Raw genomic sequence first — 22,303 nt, forward strand, 5'->3', positions numbered from 1 at the left:
TTCCTTCCTTCCTTCCTTCCTTCCTTCCTTCCTTCCTTCCTTCCTTCCGTCTGTCCGTCCAACATGGGGCTTGAACTCATGACCCTGAGATTAAGTGTTGCATGCTCTACCAACTGAGCCAGGAAGGCACCCCTCTTACTGTGGTTTTAATGTGCATTTATCCAATGATTATCATGTCAAACATCTTTTCCTGTGATTTTTTGCTATCCATAATAATTTTGAGTATTTTTTGATTGATTTAATTTTTTTTTTTAATGTTACAGTTGTGTTCCTGGAATAAACTAAATATGGTTGTGATAGATTTTATTTCTTACTGGATTTGATTTGCTAATATTTTGTTTAGAGTTTTTGAATCTATGGTAATGGATTTTATTATCAAGGTTACTCTGCTCTCAGGATAAGTTATGGAATTTTTTGCATGAGGGCTGTCTAAGATATATGTCATATTGATTCCTTGACCATTTTCTTTTGAGGAAATATTGGGTAAATGAAATATATAAGAAAAGTTGAACTGTGCTCGTATTTTGTGGCATAAACATATAAGACTAAAAATTTACTTCTGATGCCTGGTTGAATATTTTTCTAATATTCAAGATAAATTTCTGTAAGTTATCTCATGGTGCACTCTAAACCTCTCTCTATATGCAACATTTATAGAAGGTTTTTTATGTCCTTGACTTAAGGACACATATATGAATCAGGTATGATCCCTATCACTAGGGTGCTTTAGCTTAGTGAGAAGAACATAAGGAATAACGTAACATAACATAATAACATAAGGAACATAAGGAATAAGTAATAACATTGTCTTGTGCTCTGTTGGAAGAGTGTATGTGAGATAGAGTGGCAACAAAGGCGAGAAAGAGTGGTGGGAAGAGATTGGGCTGAGGGCAGAAGAAACCTCAGAAAGAGGTGCTGCCAAAACTTGGTCTGGAATAATGGTGTCAGAGGAAGTCCTTGAGCGCAGGTGTGGAGATTCGATCATCCTGGAGTACTTGGGGAACTTGGAGTAGTTGAGAATGGCTGCCAAGCATGAACTTGAAGGAGGTGAGAGAAAGTAGCTACCTAAAGAAATAGCGTTTGCCATGCTATTAAACAAATGAAAAAAGATAGGCAATTTGTTATTCCTTCATATGCAGTGTACACTTTGACCAAAAACAACGATGGAAGTTACTCTGTATGTTAGGAGAAAGTTTAATTGATGAACTGAGGGAAGATGCTGAGAGGTTTGTAGGCACACTTGCTATCTAGATAACTAGTTTCAGTCACCAATCTCAAAGTAGGTAATGCCTTTCATGTTTTTGCTAGGCTCTTCAATCTAGCACCAGGTTTCACTGAATGTAAATTCTGTTCTGGGGCACCTGGGTGGCTCAGTCGGTTGAGTGTCTAGCTCTTGATTTTGGCTCAGGTCATGGTCTCACAGTTTGTGAGTTCAAGCCCCACATTGGGCTTTCTGCTGTCAGTGCTGTCTCTGCTGTCAGGTCAGACCCGCTTTGGATCCTCTGTCCCTCTCTTTCTGCCCCATCCCCACTCATGCTCTCTCTCCCTCTCCTTCTCTTTCTCAAAAATAAATTAACATTAAAAAAAAAAAACACAGCACCTGTCATGATGCGTCAAATGCTGAGTTACACAGTACTGTATAATTTAATTACCCTTTATTATTAAGCATTTAGCTTATTTATAAGTATCTTTTTTCTTTTTCCATTTGTTTTCTTCATATTCTACTCCTTTTTCTTTTCCTTCCTCTTTTTTTGTAAGTACCACTAAAGACAATATTTTTATAAACTTCTGATTATTTTCTCAAGTATAGATGCCCAGAAGTAACCCTAGATCAAAAAGTCTACACATTCTTAAGATTCTTGATGTATGTATATAGCCACGTTACTTTTCAAAAGTATAGTACCACTTTACTTTTTTCACAGCAGTGCTTAAAGTTGTAAGTCCCGCCATAGCTTCTTCAGTATTGGTTATTACAGTAAAATTTTCTTCTAATTCTGTAAGTAAAACTGATAAAAAAATTATTGCCACCCTGACTTTTTAAAAGAATCTATTTGAAAACTTTTGAGGCAGAAGCAATTGGGTTGAACATCTAAAAAGATTTCTCTTAAACTACACTAACTGCTAACCATTTCTAAATAGCTTTCAGCAATGTATTTTGCAGTACATACTTGACTTTTTTGGGAACAAAAAAATGACTATTAAGTAATATATATTAAAACAATTTTCTTGTGACAAAATATTTCTACTAGTGGGCTCTGATAGAAACCGATTTTTAAAAGAAAATAGAAGGGTTGGCACAATTTAACTGAAAGCAAATGGATGGACAAAGGGGATCCTTGTCTTAGTGCTCTTTGTTATGTGGCCACGGATGAGTCACTTAACTTTTCCCTGCCTTTGTTTTTGTGTTTGGAAATGAACACAATAACATGGGTCATTGATTGTTCATATTTTAAAAACAGTTAATTCTGATATTCTGCTGAAGAGTTGATACCCTAGTCATTGTTTTTATTTGATTCTTGTTCTTCTTTCTTTTTTTTTTTTTTTCAACATTTATTTATTTTTGGGACAGAGAGAGACAGAGCATGAACAGGGGAGGGGCAGAGAGAGAGGGAGACACAGAATCGGAAGTAGGCTCCAGGCTCTGAGCCATCAGTCCAGAGCCTGACGCGGGGCGCGAACCCACGGACCGCGAGATCGTGACCTGGCTGAAGTCGGACGCTTAACCGACTGCGCCACCCAGGCGCCCCTGTTTTTATTTGATTCTAAGTTTTGAAGTTTTGGGTTAAGATGGTTTTATTTCATGGCTTGATCCAGTCCAGCACATTTTAAATGATTTTGCCTTATTGATATTAATGAGGTACCCTGGATAATGATATGGGTTATCAGTGTTTTATTAACAGAATAAACTCTTATAATTCTCTAGAAGATAGGTTGAAGTATATAAGTATTTCCTACAAAGTTACAAAAGAACTGATGCCATAGAAATTAAGATCCCAAACATGTATTTTTGTCACTATGCCAAAAAATAAGTGTTTTCTCTCCACCTTTTTCAGTGATAGAGCATCTTTGAAGTTTCCTGAATATTTCTACATCTGTTTTTTATCCAGCTGTAAGACTCTTTATTTAGAATGTAGCATATGAAAATATTGAAACAAAGCAAAAATACTAAAGTTGTAGGCCATTTTGGGGATTGCCACCATGTGGTAGGTACAATGCGTGAAGAATGATGAGCAGTTGTAATGGTTGTGCTAGTTTGGGGCACTTAAAATTTTCCCTTATTGTGCTTTTTCATTTATTGTATACATTTGAGCATTTCTGTAAACCTCTCAAAATGATTATAAAATTTAAAAGATCTTGGGGTGTCAGGCTCTGGGCTGATGGCTCGGAGCCTGGAGCCTGTTTCCGATTCTGTGTCTCCCTCTCTCTCTGCCCCTCCCCCGTTCATGCTCTGTCTCTCTCTGTCCCAAAAATAAATAAAAAACGTTGAAAAAAAAAAAAAGATTAAGTTAAATCTCTTAAGAATGGAATAATTGTATTAATATAATATTGGGGCTTTTTAAAAAAGAGTGATTAAAATTTCAAATGTGAAATTGTCAAATTAGCAAACTTTGTTAAGTATTCCCCATGCAGTGGTGAAAATAACAGTGCATTATTCTATAAAAGTGTTTTCCCTTGTTAAACCTGAATTTCTTGTTTGCATACTTTTTTTTTTTTTTTTTTTTTTAGAGAGAGAGACGGGGTGTGAGTCGGGGAGGGGCACTGGGAGAGGGAGGGAGAGAATCTTAAGTAGGCTCCACGCCCAGTGTGGAGCCGTTGTGGGGCTGGATCTCACAAGTGTGAGGTCATGACCTGAGCTGAAATCAAGAGTCAGATGCTTAACAGACTGAGCCATTCAGGTGCCACTTGTTTGTGTACATTTATCTCTTCTTTCTTTCCTGATACTTTACTAAAATGATAATAGAAGAATAAAAGAAAGAATAAATCTGCACGGGCAAAGAGATTAGAAGAAGTAACAGTAGATGAAGGATTTCAGCAAATTTGAATAGAGGAATAGTGTTTGACTTAGTGAAGCAGAGGAAACTATAAGTTCTTGCAGTGAGGAAAACCAACAAAAAGGGATGATCAAACTGAAGAATCCCTGAAAGGCCTAGGGAGGGTTTGGAGGTTTCAGTTATTAACAAAGGTGAGGGTGAAGCCTCAGGGCAGAATACAGTGGGGTTGGTTGAAAGGCTATATGTGAAGAGGTTAGGCCTCCAGGTCCTTAATTAATTGCCAGAAACCAGAGGCCTTGTTCTCTGGAAAACTGAACTTGAGATGAAGATGAACAGATGCTAATGGTTGGAACATCCCCACAAAAAAGTTGAATACTGCCCAGTTGCTTTAGAATGAAGTGTACGAGGTGATGTCTTGATCGCACGCAGAGGTTTAGGCCAGCCTTAGTATCTTCTAAATGTGAATGGAACACTAGATGTGAGGGCACTTGTGATGAGCACTGGGTGTTGAATGTAAGTGGAGAATTACCTCTACTCCTGAAACCAATACTGTACTGTATGTTAACTGAAATTTAAATTAAAAAAATTGATATATATATAGAAATATAAAGAAAACTATATATATGTGTATATATATATATATATATATATATATATATACACATATATATGTATAAAGAAAACTAGATGTGTTGAGGAAAGCTTTTCCATGGCAGAGAACAGAAATGGTAGGGGAAAAAAAGCAATAAGAAGGAAACAAAGATAATGGAAGGAAATAAAAAATGTGATTGTGGAAATAAAGCTTGCAGCAGAAGAATTAGAAGGTCAAGTGGGGACATTCCCAAAAAAAGTAGAATAAGGAGATAAATCGATAATAGAGGAGAATGTGAGAGTAGCAGTCTCATAGAGGTACAACATCAAAATTATAGAACTTTTTGAAAGAGAAAACAGAAAACAGGGGAACACATTTTAAAATAAATAGTAGAAATAGTATTAGATCATTCCTGAGCTTTATATGATTTGTGCCTCCAGACTGCATCTGTTCTCACAGTGTGGGTAGCACAGTGAATTCAAGCAGTGAACAGTTAGCCATGTCATCATGGAAGTTTAGAGCATCCATTACGAAAAGATCCTTTAAGCTTGCAGCTTAGAGGGAGAAACAAAGAGGGGTTCATCGGTTTGAGCCCTGCATCGGGCTCTGTGCTGACAGCTCAGAGCTTGGAGCCTGCTTCGGATTCTGTGTCTCCTTCTCTCCCTGCCCCTCCCCGTTTCACACTCTGTCTTTCTCAAAAATAAGAAAAAACATTAAAAAATATATATTAATTTGAACATTTCAAACATTGATGATATCTACTGTATTCGCATTGCTTTTTCCCCCGATCTGTCAACCTATCCCTCTCTCACTGGTAAACATCTTTGTTCTTCCCTGGCCAAAGTGTTACACATAAATATGTGACAAAGTGAAATACTCTTATAAGGGAACATCAAGGCAGGATTACTTTGGCTGCCTGACTAAAGTCAGCTCCAGGGAGACTTAACTTAGGTTTTAGAGAAAGCAATTTAAGCTGATCCTGAAAAGTCCAAGGATTTCAACAAATAGAGAATTAGGGAGTAGCATTCTAGACAAATAAAGTAGCAAAAGCAGAAATTTCAAAATGTGAAACTGAAACTGGAGGGCAGTTTGTGAAGGACAAGAAGAAAAAAAGACTTGGTGGAAGATGAAGCTGGAAAGGCAGGTCCATGTGAAAGTGTAAAGGTTCTTAACTCTAATTCTCTGTTCCACAGGCAGTGAACAGCCATCTAATTAAACTGGAAAGATGTTCTGGTAGAAGAGACAGTATGTAAGAATTCAGTATGATGAGAGAAAAAAACATGTCAAAATTAGGGCAGTATCAGAGAGAATGAATGCCAGAATGGGATAGATACCAAACAGCAACAAATAATAACTGAATGCATGAATAAACAAATAAACAGAGTAGGTTTTAGTAGCTGACTGGGTGTTTCAAACAAAATTAGAAGAAAAATTAATACTGTATGAGAAATTTAATCCCTTATCTATAAAGATTGTTAACTGGTTATTAATTTCATGATTATTTATGAGACTGTCTCATAAATCCACTACATAGCAAATTCAATATGGCAATCATCTTTTAAGGTTATTGTTCAGCAACTAGATTTTTCTGATTGTTATAATCTGTTGGACTGTACATATACCTCAAATCAGATCTGTTCATTGCTGGCCATTCAACTTAGCATTTCACACAAATGTGTAGGATAAATAAAACTAAGGAAATAGAGTAACACAATAGATTCTCTAAACATGGATAAAAACACAAAGTTTTACCTAAGAGTTGGCAAAGTTTAGGTGAGAGGTAGATTTTTGTCCAAGTAGATATTGATGAAAAGATTTGTAAGTAGCCAAATAAACACCATTATGGGGATTTCTGAGTTAGAAAAATCTGTCTGGACTTTAGATTTTCACAGCAAGACTTGAGACAAACACAATTTATGTGTTATTATGATCCTTCATAAAAAGTGTTTTATGAAACTACAGTGGTTTTGTCAAGGCACATAAGAAAGTCATCAAATAGTAAACTTTCAAAAACAAAATTAATCACTCTTAAATGTAAAATAGTGATGACTGGATCCAAAGCTTCACACATCTTCTTAACTCATAAAGCATGACAGTATCTCAAAGGAATGGTATTTACAGGGTTAAAGGGCTGCTGTTTCCCTAAACAGAGTTTAAAATAAGCAAACTGTTTTGTTTTTTTAAGTAGATCTCACAATGAAAACCCTCTCTGCAACCACACTTTGGGCATTTTGCCTTCACGCCTAAACCACCAACGCAGCTGTGAATGGTTTCCTTTAAAGCTGCTGCTTTCCACCTACACTAAAATTCAATCTTGAATTTTAACAGTATCGACTTTATAAAGTCCTTAGTTATTAAGGTCAATTGAGTCCAGAAACTTCAAGTCAGAGTAATTTAAGTACTCAGTTACTATTTTTATAATCTCATTCATTTTCTGGACTTAATTACACAGTGATTATTCAACAATTAAAATTCAGCTCAGCTACAATTTAGTCTCAGTTCACAAGAATTACCATCCTAGAATAGAATCTGTTAGAATTACTGAGTACTCTTCATGAAGGAAGAATTTCTTCACACTCTTGGTTTGAGCCTGCTTTTTTCCTTCAGTTTAATTTTTCACATTAAAGTAGTATTAATCACAATCTTCTCATAAGCCCCATTCAATACTAACAGTGCTTCATAAAGATGCACTTTCATATTACATTTTTTATTGAAGTGATAAAAGAGCAGGCTTTTTAAATAGCCAAATAGACTATTTTAAAAGGCTTTTATAACCTACAACACGGTCCTGCCCTTCCCTCTACCCTTGCCCCTCCTTACATGGTTGCGCTCTGTAAACTTGCTGCCTGGCTGTCATTCTAGGGCTTTCCTCACTGCTCTCTCCTGGGTATAGAATAATGAAGTCTTTTCATGTCAAAAAAAAGGTCTTTATTCCACCTTCAGACTTAAATGACAGACTAAACACACACACACACACACACAGACACACACACACACACTGAATTCCAGCTTGAAAGTTACTTTTCTTCAGGATTTTAAAGGTATAGCAAGTGTTTTTACCATCCAGAACTGCTGTCTTTCAGATTCCTGATCATTTTACACCCCTCTTTATTTCTCCCTCTAAGCTGCAAGCTTAAAGGATCTTTCGTAATGGATGCTCTAAACTTCCATGATGACATAGCTAAATGTCACAAACCGCAAGAACTCACAAACCACAAGATCACGACCTTATCCGAAGTTGGTTGCTTAACCGACTGAGCCACCCAGGCGCCCCTCAAATTAACATTTTAAAAAAGTATTAGTCCTAGGGAATTAATAATGCAAGCAAATGTAGACTTCTTTATAAAGCAAGAAAATATTTGTTTTGGTTTTTTCCTCCCTAATTTACTTAACTAAAAAGGAAAGTTTGTAGTTTGGGGTTTGAATCTTCATCTCAGGGACCTTATGTCTTGATTTTTGCCTGGTTTTTGCGCCTAAGTTAGTGTTCTTCAGATGGAGAAAAGATAAGGAAGGAGAAGGTGGTTTAAACTAACTTTGCCCACTTTACAGTTTTTATAGAGACATTGTACGGCACTTATTTCCTGACTGTCCCCTCTCCCCAAGATGTTTGAGTACCTGGGATATTATCACTTAGTTATTTCCTTCCACCACTGCCCCCCCCCCCACCAGAGATAATGTTTGAATTCTTTTAATGACAATGGGAGATAACTTCGTTATTTTAGGAATTTTTAGGTTTATATTTCTACATGTGTTTCTGTTTTGTAGGAAAAAGATGTGCTTTTGTTTTTTGTTTAGGATGAGAAATATATTTATTTTTTCTGAGGCTGTGCCTTGCACATAGTAGGAATTCAGTAAATCCTTGCAGAATGTATTTGTAATGATGCTACTTCATGGTGCAAAGTCTCCTTGAGATTTTATTCTCTCCAAACAGTTCCCTATAAGTATGTGACATTATGTGCTGAAGAAATTACATTTTGTATAAAGGCATATTGTTAAAGTACTTATGCAGTCTCATCGTTCTGTTGCTACTTCAAATAGTTAATATTTACAGTCACAAGATAGGTATAGTTCTTCTAATTATAAAAGTGAGAAGAACTGAAATGAAGTGAATCAGTCAGTATTTTCTATAGGAGCTGTTTCAGAATGGATTTGTCAAAGACTTAACATTTCACTGTTGTGATGGTTACCTGTTCTGCTGGTGGTTGGTAGTTGAGAAAGAAAAATTGTTCCCTAAAGTCCATTAATATTTTTCAGTTCTTTCAAAGTTAGTGAAATTACTGTTATCTGCAGAGGTTAGAAAATATTATTAAAATATGGTTGACTCTAAGGCTTCTACCCATTAATCCTAGGTCATCTGGTTGAGGACTAATTTTGTAAAAAAAAAAAAAAAAACTTGTTGATTCTATTACACTTGCTTTAAAAAAAAAACAAACAACTCAAGTGTCTGGAGGAGTTTGCAATATTTACTCTATGACTAATTAGAAGTTAAAAACAAAATGTATGCCCTGTTGAAAATCTGCCAATTGTGGGGCTTGATCTCATGAATTATGAGATCAAGACATGAGCCAAAATCAAGTCAGATGCTTAACCGACTGAGCCACCCAGGCGCCCCTCAGCTAGTTATTTAAATACAGAGTTAACTGGAAGACAAAAGTACTCATATCATCATGTTTACCTTTTAGCACAGACCACTCAAGCCAAGAATTTCTTGTGTGAAGGAAATAAAAGAACTTCTTGTAGTCTACATATTAAAGAATTTAAATCCAAATCCAAATTACAAGTAAGGAATAATGAACATTTTAGTGTTTATGAAAGAAGTAATAAGATTTTTCATGAAGTCTTTACATATCTTTTAAATTATGTTTGTTTCTTATGCCATTACAAAATAGGTTAGGACAACATAACATTATACAACCAGGTCTTTTTCTAGATCTAGTGACAAATATAAACCAGTGGTGCAGACAAGAAGCTTGATTAGGCAGAGTTATGTAGTGCAGTGATTACAAGTTTGGACTTGGGGTCACACAGGATTCTCATCTTCTCTCTATACTCATTTCTTAATTGTCTTTGTTGGGGCAATTTGCCTAAACTTCCAAACCTCAGTTTCCAAATGGCGATGGTAGCTGCCTCCCAGAGCTGTAAAAACTAAATGAGATAACATATTATAGTAGTGTAATGTCTGCTGAATAGTGAATAGTCCGTGAAACATTATAGTAATTTTGTTTCCCTTGGCTAACTGAATTGAATTCCATACCAGCTATGAGAAGAAAATTGTCTTCGGTTCCTGTTTTCGTGTGCTATACCCATGCACACACAACCCAAGTTAGTGATGTTAAAAAAACCTTAGTGTTATGGATTATATGAAAACTTTATTGAATATCCTAGGTTTTATTATCTCATTTATGAGTGATAGAAATTATAACAGAATAACACCTTCTACTCTTCCTTTTTAATTTGTGTGTCTCTCAGAGTTTATTCCTCCTGGTCATAGCATTTGAGTTTGTTTTTTTTTCCATTGAATGAATTCCTGTCTCAGGAGAACTATGTGGCCTGCATTAGATTGGACTTGGGGTCAGCTCTTTTTTTTTTTTTTTAAGTTTATTTATTTTGAGAGAGAGAGAGAGAGCGCGTGCTCGCGTTTGCATGCACACACATGGTGGAGGGGCAAGGAGAGAGGGAGAGAGAGAATCCCAAGCAGGTTCTGTGCTGTCAACACAGAGCTGGATGTGGGGCTGAACCCACGAACGTGAGACCACGACCTGAGCTGAAATCAAGAGTCAGACGCCTAACCAGCTGAGCCACCCAGGTGTCCCAGATTCAGTGTCAGCTCTTAAAATGACCTTGCTGCTTGTAGGTGAAAATCAACTTCTATTATGCACATTTTAGGAGAGTTAAGATGCTCACAGTGTCAATGATGTATTTAAAAGACAGGATTGTTCAGGCTTCTTACTACCTTGGTTAATAGTGTACCATCCAGGTTGTGGTTTGCTTACATATAGATCTGTTAGTTTCTGAAAAATCTAATATTGACTCAAGGCCTGGGATTTAAACTGTAGAATATTTCAATTTGAGCAGAATGGGGCCATTTTAAACACAGGAGGATCCTTCAGGAAGAAAAGGCCTTTCTTTCTTTTTGGTTGAAGACCAAGTTAAAATTTCGTTAACCACTTAATAGGAGATCAACATTATCCTGTGGTGGAGAAAATGAATTAGTCTTTAATCTTTTACAAACTCCTTTTTGAAAGACCAACAAACTTTTAAGAAATAACTTTTAAATCTAGCACTCAGTACAAAACCAGGTAAGTTCTGGATGTAATCACTGGACAATAAACAAGATTAGTCACGGGGTATGAAAAATCTAAATCACCTGGGATAAATTAATATCTTGTTTAGGTATTTTACCATCTGTAAGAGAAATTTTGAGCTTCTGAAATAAACTGAGATATTGAGTCTCTGAAGAATACAAGGGCTTTCTCTAGAATGGTCTACATTTTGGCTAGGTTATTTTAGTATAGATTATCTACACATATTGTTTAAATTATGGCTAATTCAAATTTGTTTTGTGATAGTAATTTAGGTCAGAGTTTATAGCTGAAGTATAGTTTATGATTTCTTCTCTGAAAATCTGAAAGAAAATCATATAACCAACTCTCATAATTATAGTAATATGCATTTGGAGTGATTTGCCAGATGGTATCAGTTTTCAAATCATTTTATAAATACTTTAAATATTTACTAACGATATGAATTTATCAATATTTGCTTTTAATTTTTTTAATGTTTAGTTTTTTAGAAAGAGAGACAGAGCATGAATGGGGGAGGGGCAGAGAGAGAGGGAGACACAGAATCCAAATCAGGCTCCAGTCTCTGAGCTGTCAGCACAGAGCCAATGCAGGGCTCAAACCCATGAACCATGAGATCATGACCTTGAGCCAAAGTCAGATGCTTAACTGACCAAGCCACCCAGGCACCCCTGCTTTTAATTTTTTTTAACCCTCTTTTTTTGTTGCAAGTTAATCTTAGCTATACTAGTTAAGCTGAAGTTACCTTTGGTGTTTAAACCTATGTCTAGGAATCAAGTGGTAATAGACTTAGCTTTAAATATTAATCAGTATATTAAGCTTTCTGAGGCTATATTTGGAACTACAGTATAACTTTGGTAAAGATGGTCAGTCATCAGGACTGATCACAGGATCAGTTGGACCTACTACTGTTAAAACCAGAGTGTCATAGCTGACCTAGACATTTCTTGTCTTTCTTATAATGTTGTAGATTGAGAAACTTTGGAGTTCTTATTTTCTCATCAATATCTAAACCCGTAACAGTGACTGGCATGTAAGAGGTGCTTGGTAAATATTCATTGAAAAAATAAATGAGTGAAGATATTAATTAAATTGAAGTAGTTTTTAGATATTGTTATCTTGAGATAATTTCTTATTTTTTTGTCATGAGTTCGGACTTTGTGGTAGGTTTTTTCTCCCCATTGTTAATGAATGTTTGTTGTTGATAAAGCAAGATAATAGCAATAAATTTCAGTACTAATGTTTAATGATGCATAATCCAATATTACAGCAATTAAATAATTCCTGTATTTTGTACAACTAGCAGAACAAGCTTGACTTGGAAATGTTTTCTAGGAAGACCTTTTCAAAGGTAACTTACTAACTAGAGGGAACGCTACTGAAATGTTTTTGAGAATTTCATTGTACAAAGACGTTCGTAATGGAACTGATATGGGCAGTGAAAGATTGTTTTAGGTACACACAGAATGCACCAGCCATGGCCAGCTGTTACCTGGTGCTCAGTGTTCACAGTATCTGCACACCTGAGAAGCTAATAGCCTTCAGGATAGACTGATACAGATTAGAGTAGCTGCCAGTTTAAAGCTTGTGTGCCAAAGGTACACATAACATTATTTTCATTAGCAAGCCCAGGGCCTGGCCAGATGAAAGAGTAGTCTTTTTAAAAGGCAAATTTGATACATCTATGCCACCCTCTTACCCCCAACTGGGATATAAGATCCTGGAGGGCAAGGATTTTTGCCAGTTTTGTTTACTGGTTTATTCAGGTGGTTATTTTCCTATTAAAAAGCAACATGAGGCCAGATTGTGTCCTTTTGCTTGCCATTATAGCTCCAGCACCTGGATCTATGTAGTACATAATAGGAGGCTAAGTAAGTAATTAATGGAGTAAGTTAATGTAGAAGGCAAACTTAAAAGGATTCTGCATATTCTGTTTAATGCTCCTTTCTTCCTTTTTGATATCTTGTTCTTTTAGCACAACTGTAAATTACCTTTAGCTAGTACTCAATTCCTAATACCCCAGACAGTAAAATATAAGGCACTGTTATGTATCATGGCTATATTTAAAGTGTAATCTTTGAATGTAAAGGAGTAGGTGATGACTCATAGTTTGTGGTATGGGCCTACCGGTTCTGTTTATGGCCCAGGATTGTTATATTGGGATTATCACTAGAGTTGTCAAGAAGGAAGAATATGGATGTGTATTATTTGTCACTCTAGCCTTTAATACATTTGCTCCCCAGGGAGATTTCTGGTGATATGCTTCTTACCTTTAAACAAAGAATAAACGAAAAGTTAGCTAATAACCTCTGAAAGGGTACTGATTGCCTTCTATGGATTACTTAGTGCTTCTACAGATTACAGTTGACCCTTGAAAAACTTGGGGGTTAAGGGTGCTGACCACCTGCCACAGTTGGAAATCTGCATATAACTTTTTTTTTTAATGGTTATTTATTTTTGAGATAGAGACAGAGTATGAGCTGGGGAGGGGAAGAGAGAGAGGGAGACACAGAGTCCAAAGCAGGCTCCAGACTCCAAGGTGTCAGCACAGAGCCCGACACAGGGCTCCAACTCATGAGCTGTGAGATCATGACCTGAGCTGAAGGTGGCACCCAGGTGCCCCTAACTTTTTTTTTTTTTAATAATTTTTTAAAGTTTTGTTTATTTATTTTGGGAGAGACAGAGAGAACATAAGCAGGGGAGGGGCAGAGAGAGAGAGAGAATCCCAAGCAGACTCTGCAAGGGCGGCACAAAGCCTGGCATGGGGTTCGAACTCATGAAACTGAGATTATGACCTGGGCTGAAATCAAGAGTTGGACGCCTAACCAACTGAGCCACCCAGGCACTACTGCATATAACTTTTGACTTTCCCAAAACTTTATTGGTAGTGAGAACTGCAAGGATAACTTTTTACTGTGATGCACAGTATACTGGAGAGATGAACTGTTCACTCAGAGATGATTGTCACATGGTATTTTAAGCCAGTACTCACAACACTTTAGCTTATTGCAGTAGCAAGAGGAGGTGACTATGAAATTATTACAGTAGTATAATGTGCACTACAGTTAATTTTAGGTATTCAGTACTAATTGAATTTTAGGTATTCAGTACTAATACTGGATTCAATACTGTATCTTTTTTTTTATGGTTCTATCAACTGTGAATGGTGTCATGTATGGTCTGTGTGTAAATTTTGATAAATTACAACGTTTAAAATAGATTTATATATATTTTATGGTAGCAAATGATAAATTAGGCAAATACATATATAAATTTTATGAGACTAGTATCTGTATTTTGTACATTCATGATATACCTTTTTCTTAATTTTTCAACATTTCTAGGCTATGTGGTTTGTGAGGTTTTTCAAATTGTTACAAATCTCCAAAAAATTTTCCAATGTATTTATTGAAAATCCACATGTAAGTGGACCCATGCAGTTTAAACCCATGTTGTTCAAGGGTCAACTGTACTTCTGTAGATCACTATAGTGCTTACTTAAAAAATTTCAGTTGTCAATTAAGTATAAAAAATGAGATAATTTTTGGTTGATGCATATTGTAGAACATTTCCATTCTTTTCCCGAAAAAGATAAGGAATTTCAAGAATTTTAAATTTGCTGACCTAACTCCAGGGGTAATGCATATATAGTCAGGCTTTAATGTGTTTAAGGTTTCTAGTATAATAGCACTGGGAATTGGGATGTCTTTAAAAAATTTTTTTTCAATGTCTTTTTAAGTACTCTTCATAAGCAGACATGCCTTAATAAGTATGAATGTTGATTGCATGGGTTTTTTTTTCTGAATGATTTTCTGGGAGTAAATAGTAAGTAACATGCCCAAAATAATTTTGTCTTCTGTTGTGGGATGAAAAGTAAGACTTCATTACTGAAGGTATTTGTTATAAGTATTTAGGATTCTAAAAACAATTAAGTGAAACCTTTATTTATGTTTGAGAGAGAGAGGGAGCATGTGTGGGCATGTGTACAAGTTGGGGAGGGACAGAAAAAAGGCTAGAGAGAATCCCAAGCAGGCTCCCCACTGAGTTGAGGCTCATACTCACAAACCATGAGATCATGACCTGAGCTGACTCAAAGAGTCAGATCATTAACCAACTGAGCTACTCAGACACCCCAATTAAGTGAAACCTTATTAAAAAAAAGGTTTATTCTAAGAGAATATTAGAATAGTAAGCAGAAGATATTTAATAGGGGAGGGTATGAGTTGTCCACAGTTTCTCCAGGCACAAGTACATCATCAGTACAGAGTTAGAATAAAACAAGTTCAGATAAGAGTCTGGGCTAGCTTCATGTGGTCCAAGGTCAGTGGATGTCTTTTATGACAGTGCTCAATGTGGCTGCCTCTTGGGTTATACTGCTCCAGTTTGGGCCAGTATTTTGCCTAAGTACAGGGCTCTAAGTTGGAAATAATTTTCCTTCAGAATTTTATAGGCATTGCTTTGTTGACTTCCTGCTTCAGTGTTGCGGAAGCCATTTTGATTCATGATCCTTTGGACATGACCCATGTTTTTTCCCTTCTTTTGTCTCTGATTTCTCTAGATATGTGTAGCATCTTCTCTTTATTTCTGGTGGTCTGAAATTGGACATAGTGTCTTGTGTGTGTGTGTGTGTGTGTGTGTGTGTGTGTGTGTGTTTTCCCAGTTATTGTATTGAGGACTTAATGGACATTTTGGCTAGACTCTAGGAAATCATGCCTTTCAGTTCTGGTGAATTTTCTTTCAACATTTTAGTTTTCTCCCTTCTATTTTTGAGGGGGGTGGGCAGGATGTCTGTTGTTCCTGGTATTTTGATGCTTAATAATTTTACGTGTTTCATTTTCGTATCTCTTCTTTTTCTTCTCTCCCCCCCTACTTTTTATCTCTTTTTTTCTTGGCTTTCTGTAAAATTGCCTCAACTTTATATTTTATACCTTCTAGTGAATATTCATTTCTAGTGTTATGCTATTAAAGGAAAATTATGTTGACACTTGTTAAGATGACAAGATTATTCAGGATTATTGCAGTAGGAGTGTATTAGTCTATTTGGTCTGCCATAACAGAATGTTATAGATTGGATGTCTTATATAATAGAAATTTATTTTTTCACAACTCTGGAGGCTGGAGGTCTGAGATCAGGATGCCAACACGGTTGGGTTCTAGTGAGGACTGTCTTTCTGGCTTTCAGATGGCCACCATTTTGCTGTGCGCTCACATGGCCCTTGGTTGGGGAGCAGGATCTGAGATCTCCTTTCCTCTTTTTATAAGACCACCAGTCCTATTGGATCAGGATCTCACCCTTATAATGTCATTAACCTGATTACCTCCTAAAAGCCCTATCTCCAGATATAGTCATATTACGAATTAGTGTTCACATATTAAAAAAATATGAATTGAGGCGGGAATGACAAAATTCAGTCCATAACAGACACAGTCAGTTTATAACAAGGGATGTTAAAATAGGGGAGAGAGATCAGGCTCAACTTGGAGGACAGAAAAGGCAGCTGGGGATTATAGCCAATGAGCAGAGTGAGAGGGTCAGTGAATGCAAAGTAAGAGAAAACAACAAGGATAAGGGACTCTTGAAGGCAGTTTAAGGATTTATATATCAAAGGTAGGGGATGAAAAACTTAATCAGATATCAAGGGAAGGGAAATTTCTCCAAAGTGGCTTATCAGGATTCTTGCTAAAACTGGCCGATGTAGGCCCAACAAGGATAGTACAGACATGGAAGGCCTAGTTGCATGGCCTCATCAGGAAGCAGGCTCAGAAGAACCTAACTAAAGTTTGGTCAAGGAGAGGGTTTTTGTTAGCAAGTGGCAATTTTTTTTTTTTTTATTTTTTTAATTTTTTTTTTTCAACGTTTATTTATTTTTGGGACAGAGAGAGACAGAGCATGAACGGGGGAGGGGCAGAGAGAGAGGGAGACACAGAATCGGGAAACTGGCTCCAGGCTCTGAGCCATCAGCCCAGAGCCCGACGCGGGGCTCGAACTCACGGACCGCGAGATCGTGACCTGGCTGAAGTCGGACGCTTAACCGACTGCGCCACCCAGGCGCCCCAACAAGTGGCAATTTTTATATGTACACCATTAATTCTTTCTGGCATTTCTCTTTCCAGAGACCTGGTCTTTTCCAGAGAATAACATCTAAGCTTCTCTTGGGGTAGTGATGGGAGAGTGGGGAGGCATTTGCCCAGTGATGTGAAGTATGTGCGTGTTGGTGGTGTTAGGAAATCTCTTTCTTTTTTCTTTTTTTTAATTACTTATTTATTATTTATTTTGAGAGAGAGAGAGAAGAGAGAGCAAGCAGGGGAGGGACAGAGAAAGAGAATCCCAAGCAGGCTTTGCTCCATCAGTGCAGAGCCCGATGTGTGGTTCTAAGTCATGAACTGTGAGATTATTACCTGAGCTGATATCAAGAGTTGGATGCTTAACTGACTGGGCCACCTACACACTCCAGAAAATCTCTTTTTATGTATTTATTTGTTTGTTTATTTATTTATTTATTTTTAACGTTTATTTATTTTTGAGACAGAGACAGAGCATGAACGGGGGAAGGTCAGAGAGAGAGAGGGAGACACAGAATCTGAAACAGGCTCCAGGCTCTGAGCTGTCAGCACAGAGCCTGACGCAGGGCTCGAACTCACGGACTGCGAGATCATGACCTGAGCCGAAGTTGGACGCTTAACCGACTGAGCCACCCAGGCGCCCCCAGAAAATCTCTTTCTTAAACAACTTTCACCTAGTCTTTCTTATGTTAGACCCCCTCTTTTTACCCTTGGTTCTAGAAGTATTTTCGCAGTAGAGTTCTCTGTCTTTTGAGATTCAGGGGTAAATGTGGGTTGTCTTCCATCTTTCCCTATTCCTGACTTGAGATTCAGTCCTTTCAGGTTTCCTGAGTCAGTTGCCTCTCAGCCATTTGATTTTCAACTTCCCAAATATTGTTGCTGTTGTCCCCTCTTTGTTTTTTCCCATCCTTACGGATTGATTTTTTTTTTTTTTTTGAAGAATCACTTTACTGTAGATTTAGGTATTAGATGAAGGGGCAACATTACATGTGTGCCTTTAAATCTGTTATCTTAATTGGGAAGTTGTGGCAAATTGTTCAAATAGGAAAGCAATTTCAATTGTCCAAAGGAATTTGCCATTCTTTTTTGAACTTTGGGAATTTTGCTTTGCTGTGATTTTTTTCCCCCAGATATTTAATTATTCCTAAATGATATTTCATGACTATTCTGTAATGTCCTTCTGTATTTAAAAGTGTCACAAGACCATTTTTGCAAAATTTACTGGTAGCTGCAAACAATGGATATTGGGGAAAATAAGGGGAGAGGTGTGACTAGTATCTGTTGGGTATCATGAGAATGGTGATCTCAATTTTATGTCACTTAATCCTCATAGCAATTCTGTAAGGTAAGTGATATCACTTATGGGTAAAGATAAAGATAATGATCAGAGAGATTAAGTAACTTGCTTAAGAGCTAGTCAGACAGTGGTGCAGCTTAATTTCAAGCTTAGGTTTTTAAGACCTTTCAACTCTTCCTAGTTCACCATATCCTCTTACTCTTCCCAAATTGTGTGAACAATTCATTCATTCACTCAGTGAATATTAAGTTGCCTGCTCTGTGTTGGGCTTTGGGAACACAGAGAGGTCTAGTTCATGCCCTGATAGAGCAGGAATGACATGGTCAGATTTACCTTTCAGTTGGATTTCTCGTGATCTGTGCACATTGGCAAGAGTAGCAGTGGGAAGCTAAGTTAATTACAGAAGTCCTAGTAAAAGGCCATGTTGGTTTTGACTAGGATGGCAGAGGTGAAACAGAGAAGTGGGTAAAAATAAGATACCTGTTGGAGGTAGATTTGATAGGTTTAGAGGAGTGATATGGATTTGCAAGGAGCTAGAAGAATTGAGGATGACCCCATGTTTGATTTGAACTGAGTGTTGTTGGTGCCTTAACTGATAAGGAAGAACAGGCTGGGGTGGTGGGACAGAGTAATAATATAATAATCATGTTACATCTTTTAGGTATATTTGTGAGGAGAAGATGTCCACTAGACGCATAAAATCTGGGGACTCAGTTCACTGGTGTTCTGGGCTAGAGCAATAAATTTGGGCATCACTCACCTAAAGATGGTACTTAAAGCCATGGGACTACATATGATTCTTTAGGTAAAGTGTGTAGATGTAAGGTGTGGTAATGTAAGTCTGCTCAATGTTACTGATTGACTTCTGTGGAGAATCTTCATTTAATTTCTTAACTTGGAATACGCATAATCCTAATAGCCTTTGCTGCATGGGGAAAAGCACATCTCACTATTGAAGACATTAACCAACAAGTACATTGCAAACATGCCAGTTGTTACTAGCTTTTTGATTGAACTACATACTATACATCCTTGACTTTCATAAGAAAATAGACTTGACAACATCCACAGGGGAAATCCCAGATTTGAGAATGCCACAAAAGAGGAGAGTTTATGGCACATGTGTCAATTTTTCTTTAAGTATAGATAAGTAATGAAAAATAAGTTCCCACTGAGATGATGAAACCAGAACATCTAGGATCACTCACTAGCCAATTTGTGATTACCCATTAGTCTCCTAGAATCCAAGCTCATTAAAATTAAATGTCTTACATGTCATGAACCCTTTGGCATATTCTCAAAAGACAGAATTGCAAAGATATGAGATTGCTTATATTAGATATGAGATTACTAAGCATAGAAGCTTTAGAAGAACACTTGAAAAATTATATTAGAATTCACAATAGGCAAAAACTGGAAACGATCCCAATGTCCATCCGTAGGACAACAGGTAAACAATTGTGGTATAATCAGTCAGTGGGCTAGTATATACAACAACATGGTTGACTGTCAAGAACATTTTGTTGAATCAAATAAGCCATATGCAAAAGCGGTAAGATTTCATTTATGTGAAGTTCAAGAAAAGATAAAAAGTAATCTGTGATGAGAGAAACCAGAACAGTAGATGCCTATGGGGGTTAGGGTTTGACCAGAGGAGGTATAAGGGAACTTCCAGTTCTATATGGAAATGTTCTATATATTGATGGCAGTGTTTGTTAGATGGGTATATCTAGTTGTCGAAGCTCACCAACGTGTATACATGGGATTTGTACATTTCACTGTATATAAGTTTTACCTCAGTAAAAAAAGAAAAACAAAAACAGTATGCTGAGTGGTACTGTGAAGATACCATAGGGGGCAACATGGGTGAGGCATCCTTGTAGTTTCAGATTGTCAGGGAAATTTTCCCAGAGGAGATAATCTTTCACACGTCTCATTTTTATCCCTTTAGGTCTACAGTGACTTTTGTTAAACTCTTAGCTAACTCCACACAATAACATCTATTCCTAGGACAACTGTTTATTGTGCTATCCAGAATACTTCAGCGAGTAAAAGGAAGTGTTGTTATAAATTACACTGGAGCAATAAGTGAACATTACGGCTGTTTCGGTTTCTGTACTGCTCAAAGTGCAGTACTCCACTGCAATCACAATTGAAGGAAGGCAGTAGCAGAGCAGGTGTTACTTGAGGGTTGAGTAGCCTCTGCTTGGTCCTTATCTAAAGGTGGATAAAAAGGGTCAGGGTGCAGCCACAAGATGAAAGGGGGTGGGGTTTACCTGTGATAGGGTCAGACATGTGTTTCTATGAATTGCAATTCACATGTTAGCTTTCTAAAAAAGTATTTATTTTTTATTTCCAAAGTTATTCATGTTGTTTTATTTGTTCCTTTCAAACAGAAAATAGATACTCCCTTCAAAAATGGAGGATGGAAAGCCCGTTTGGGCGCCACACCCTACAGATGGATTTCAAATGGGCAATATTGTAGATATTGGCCCTGACAGCTTAACCATTGAACCCTTGAACCAAAAAGGCAAGGTGAGTTTCTCAGAAAGATTTCAAAATTTGATTTTTTTTTTCTATAGGTGTGTCCCTTCTTAATGAAATAGATATTCCTAGCTCAGTATAAGGGAAAACAATTTTCTGGTAAGTGAATCTTAGTTTTCTAGTGAGTTATTTATTGTTTTATATCGTAGGGGAAAAATGGGATCCTATCATAAAATCAGACAAATCTAGTGAGCTTTTCATATCATTTTTTAATAAATAGTTATATGATAAAATATGAACAGTAACATTTTTATTCCTTATATTGCTCAAGTTATTAATATGTCTGTGATGTAGTCAATATATTACAAAAGTATGAAAAGTGAATGGGATTATTTTACCAAATTTTGTTTTTTGCATTAGCTTCTAGATGATTTTCTTAAGCTTTTTATTTACTTAAATTTATTAGCATGAGATTAGATACTTAATAGAGCATATTCTATTAAGTACAGATACTTAAGTCTTAAACATACCTATTATTATTGTGTTATAATGATAGCTTTTTGTTATAATGATAGTTTTTAAAACATAAACGCATACTTTAATTTTGTACACATGGCATCTGTTTATTTTCTTTTTTGTTTTTTTTTTTTTTCAATGTTTATTTATTTTTGAGAGATAGAGTCAGAGTATGAGTAGGGAAGGGGCAGAAAGAGAGGGAGACACAGAATCCAAAGCAGGTTCCAGGCTCTGAGCTGTCAGCACAGAGCCTGACATGGGCCTTGAACCCATGAGAACCTTGAGACCATGACCTGAGCCAAAGTCAGATGCTTAATTGACTGAGTCACCCAGGCGCCCCTATTTCTTTTTATGCCTAGACATAGACTAGACAGTATTACAAAATGGGAGTTTGGGGAAAAAGTGATCTGGAGTCTCTTTGGTCTTCATGGGGACTGTAAGGTCTGCCTTTGTGGGAGAACTTAACAATTTTCAGTTTAATAAATACTGTTAAACACCTCTTACTAAATTAAATTTGTTGATGTCATTTCTGTTTACTTTAGACTTTGAGAATGTTCGTGAATAATTTATATTCTACTGATACATGGTTAACTAATGCCATATGACTGCCATCCTTCTGGGAACCTTAGAAAAACAAGGTGGATCTCTCATGAGGTCTTTTCACAGAGAAAACTATTCTGTTACTGTAAACAACCCAGGAACCTAAATGCATAATATATAATGTGCCATGTTAGAGGAGGCCAATTAAAGATGCTCTCAGGCAAGAAAACACAAAGTGTTTCTAGTTTTTCTTCTTATTAACCAAGGACCTCTTTGTACTTACAATGCCATACATGTTCAGAGAATGAAAGGGTTAAGAAATAAATTCAATTATTTTCATGTATTTGACATTGTAGGGGAAGGAAAATTTTCCTCTACCCTTTCAGGTCCCTGGCTGGACCTAAGGATCAACTGACATAAGACAGAGTCACTGTTAAAAAGCATACCATTTTTATTAAATTTTTACATGTACTTGGGAACCTTCACAAGAGAATGAAGATCCAAAGAAGTGACCAGA

At 36.7% G+C, this 22,303-nt stretch overlaps 1 protein-coding gene across 9 annotated transcripts in view; it reads left to right on the forward strand.

Annotated features, from left to right (window-relative positions):
- Positions 1–22,303, forward strand: part of MYO6 (myosin VI) — a 145,867-nt gene that overhangs the window by 38,074 nt on the left and 85,490 nt on the right. For all 9 annotated transcript variants that reach the window (XR_005789837.1, XM_040473984.1, XM_040473988.1 and 6 more), the window contains exon 2: positions 20,643–20,781. Coding sequence is in view for 8 of the 9 variants with exons in the window: in XM_040473984.1 (XP_040329918.1) it covers positions 20,665–20,781 (117 nt within the window). In the remaining variant the exon portion in view is untranslated. The remainder of the gene's footprint in view (positions 1–20,642; positions 20,782–22,303) is intronic.

Source organism: Herpailurus yagouaroundi, unplaced genomic scaffold (genome assembly GCF_014898765.1).
Source record: "Herpailurus yagouaroundi ecotype Mexico unplaced genomic scaffold, PumYag 139, whole genome shotgun sequence".
NCBI classification, from domain to species: Eukaryota; Metazoa; Chordata; class Mammalia; order Carnivora; family Felidae; genus Herpailurus; species Herpailurus yagouaroundi.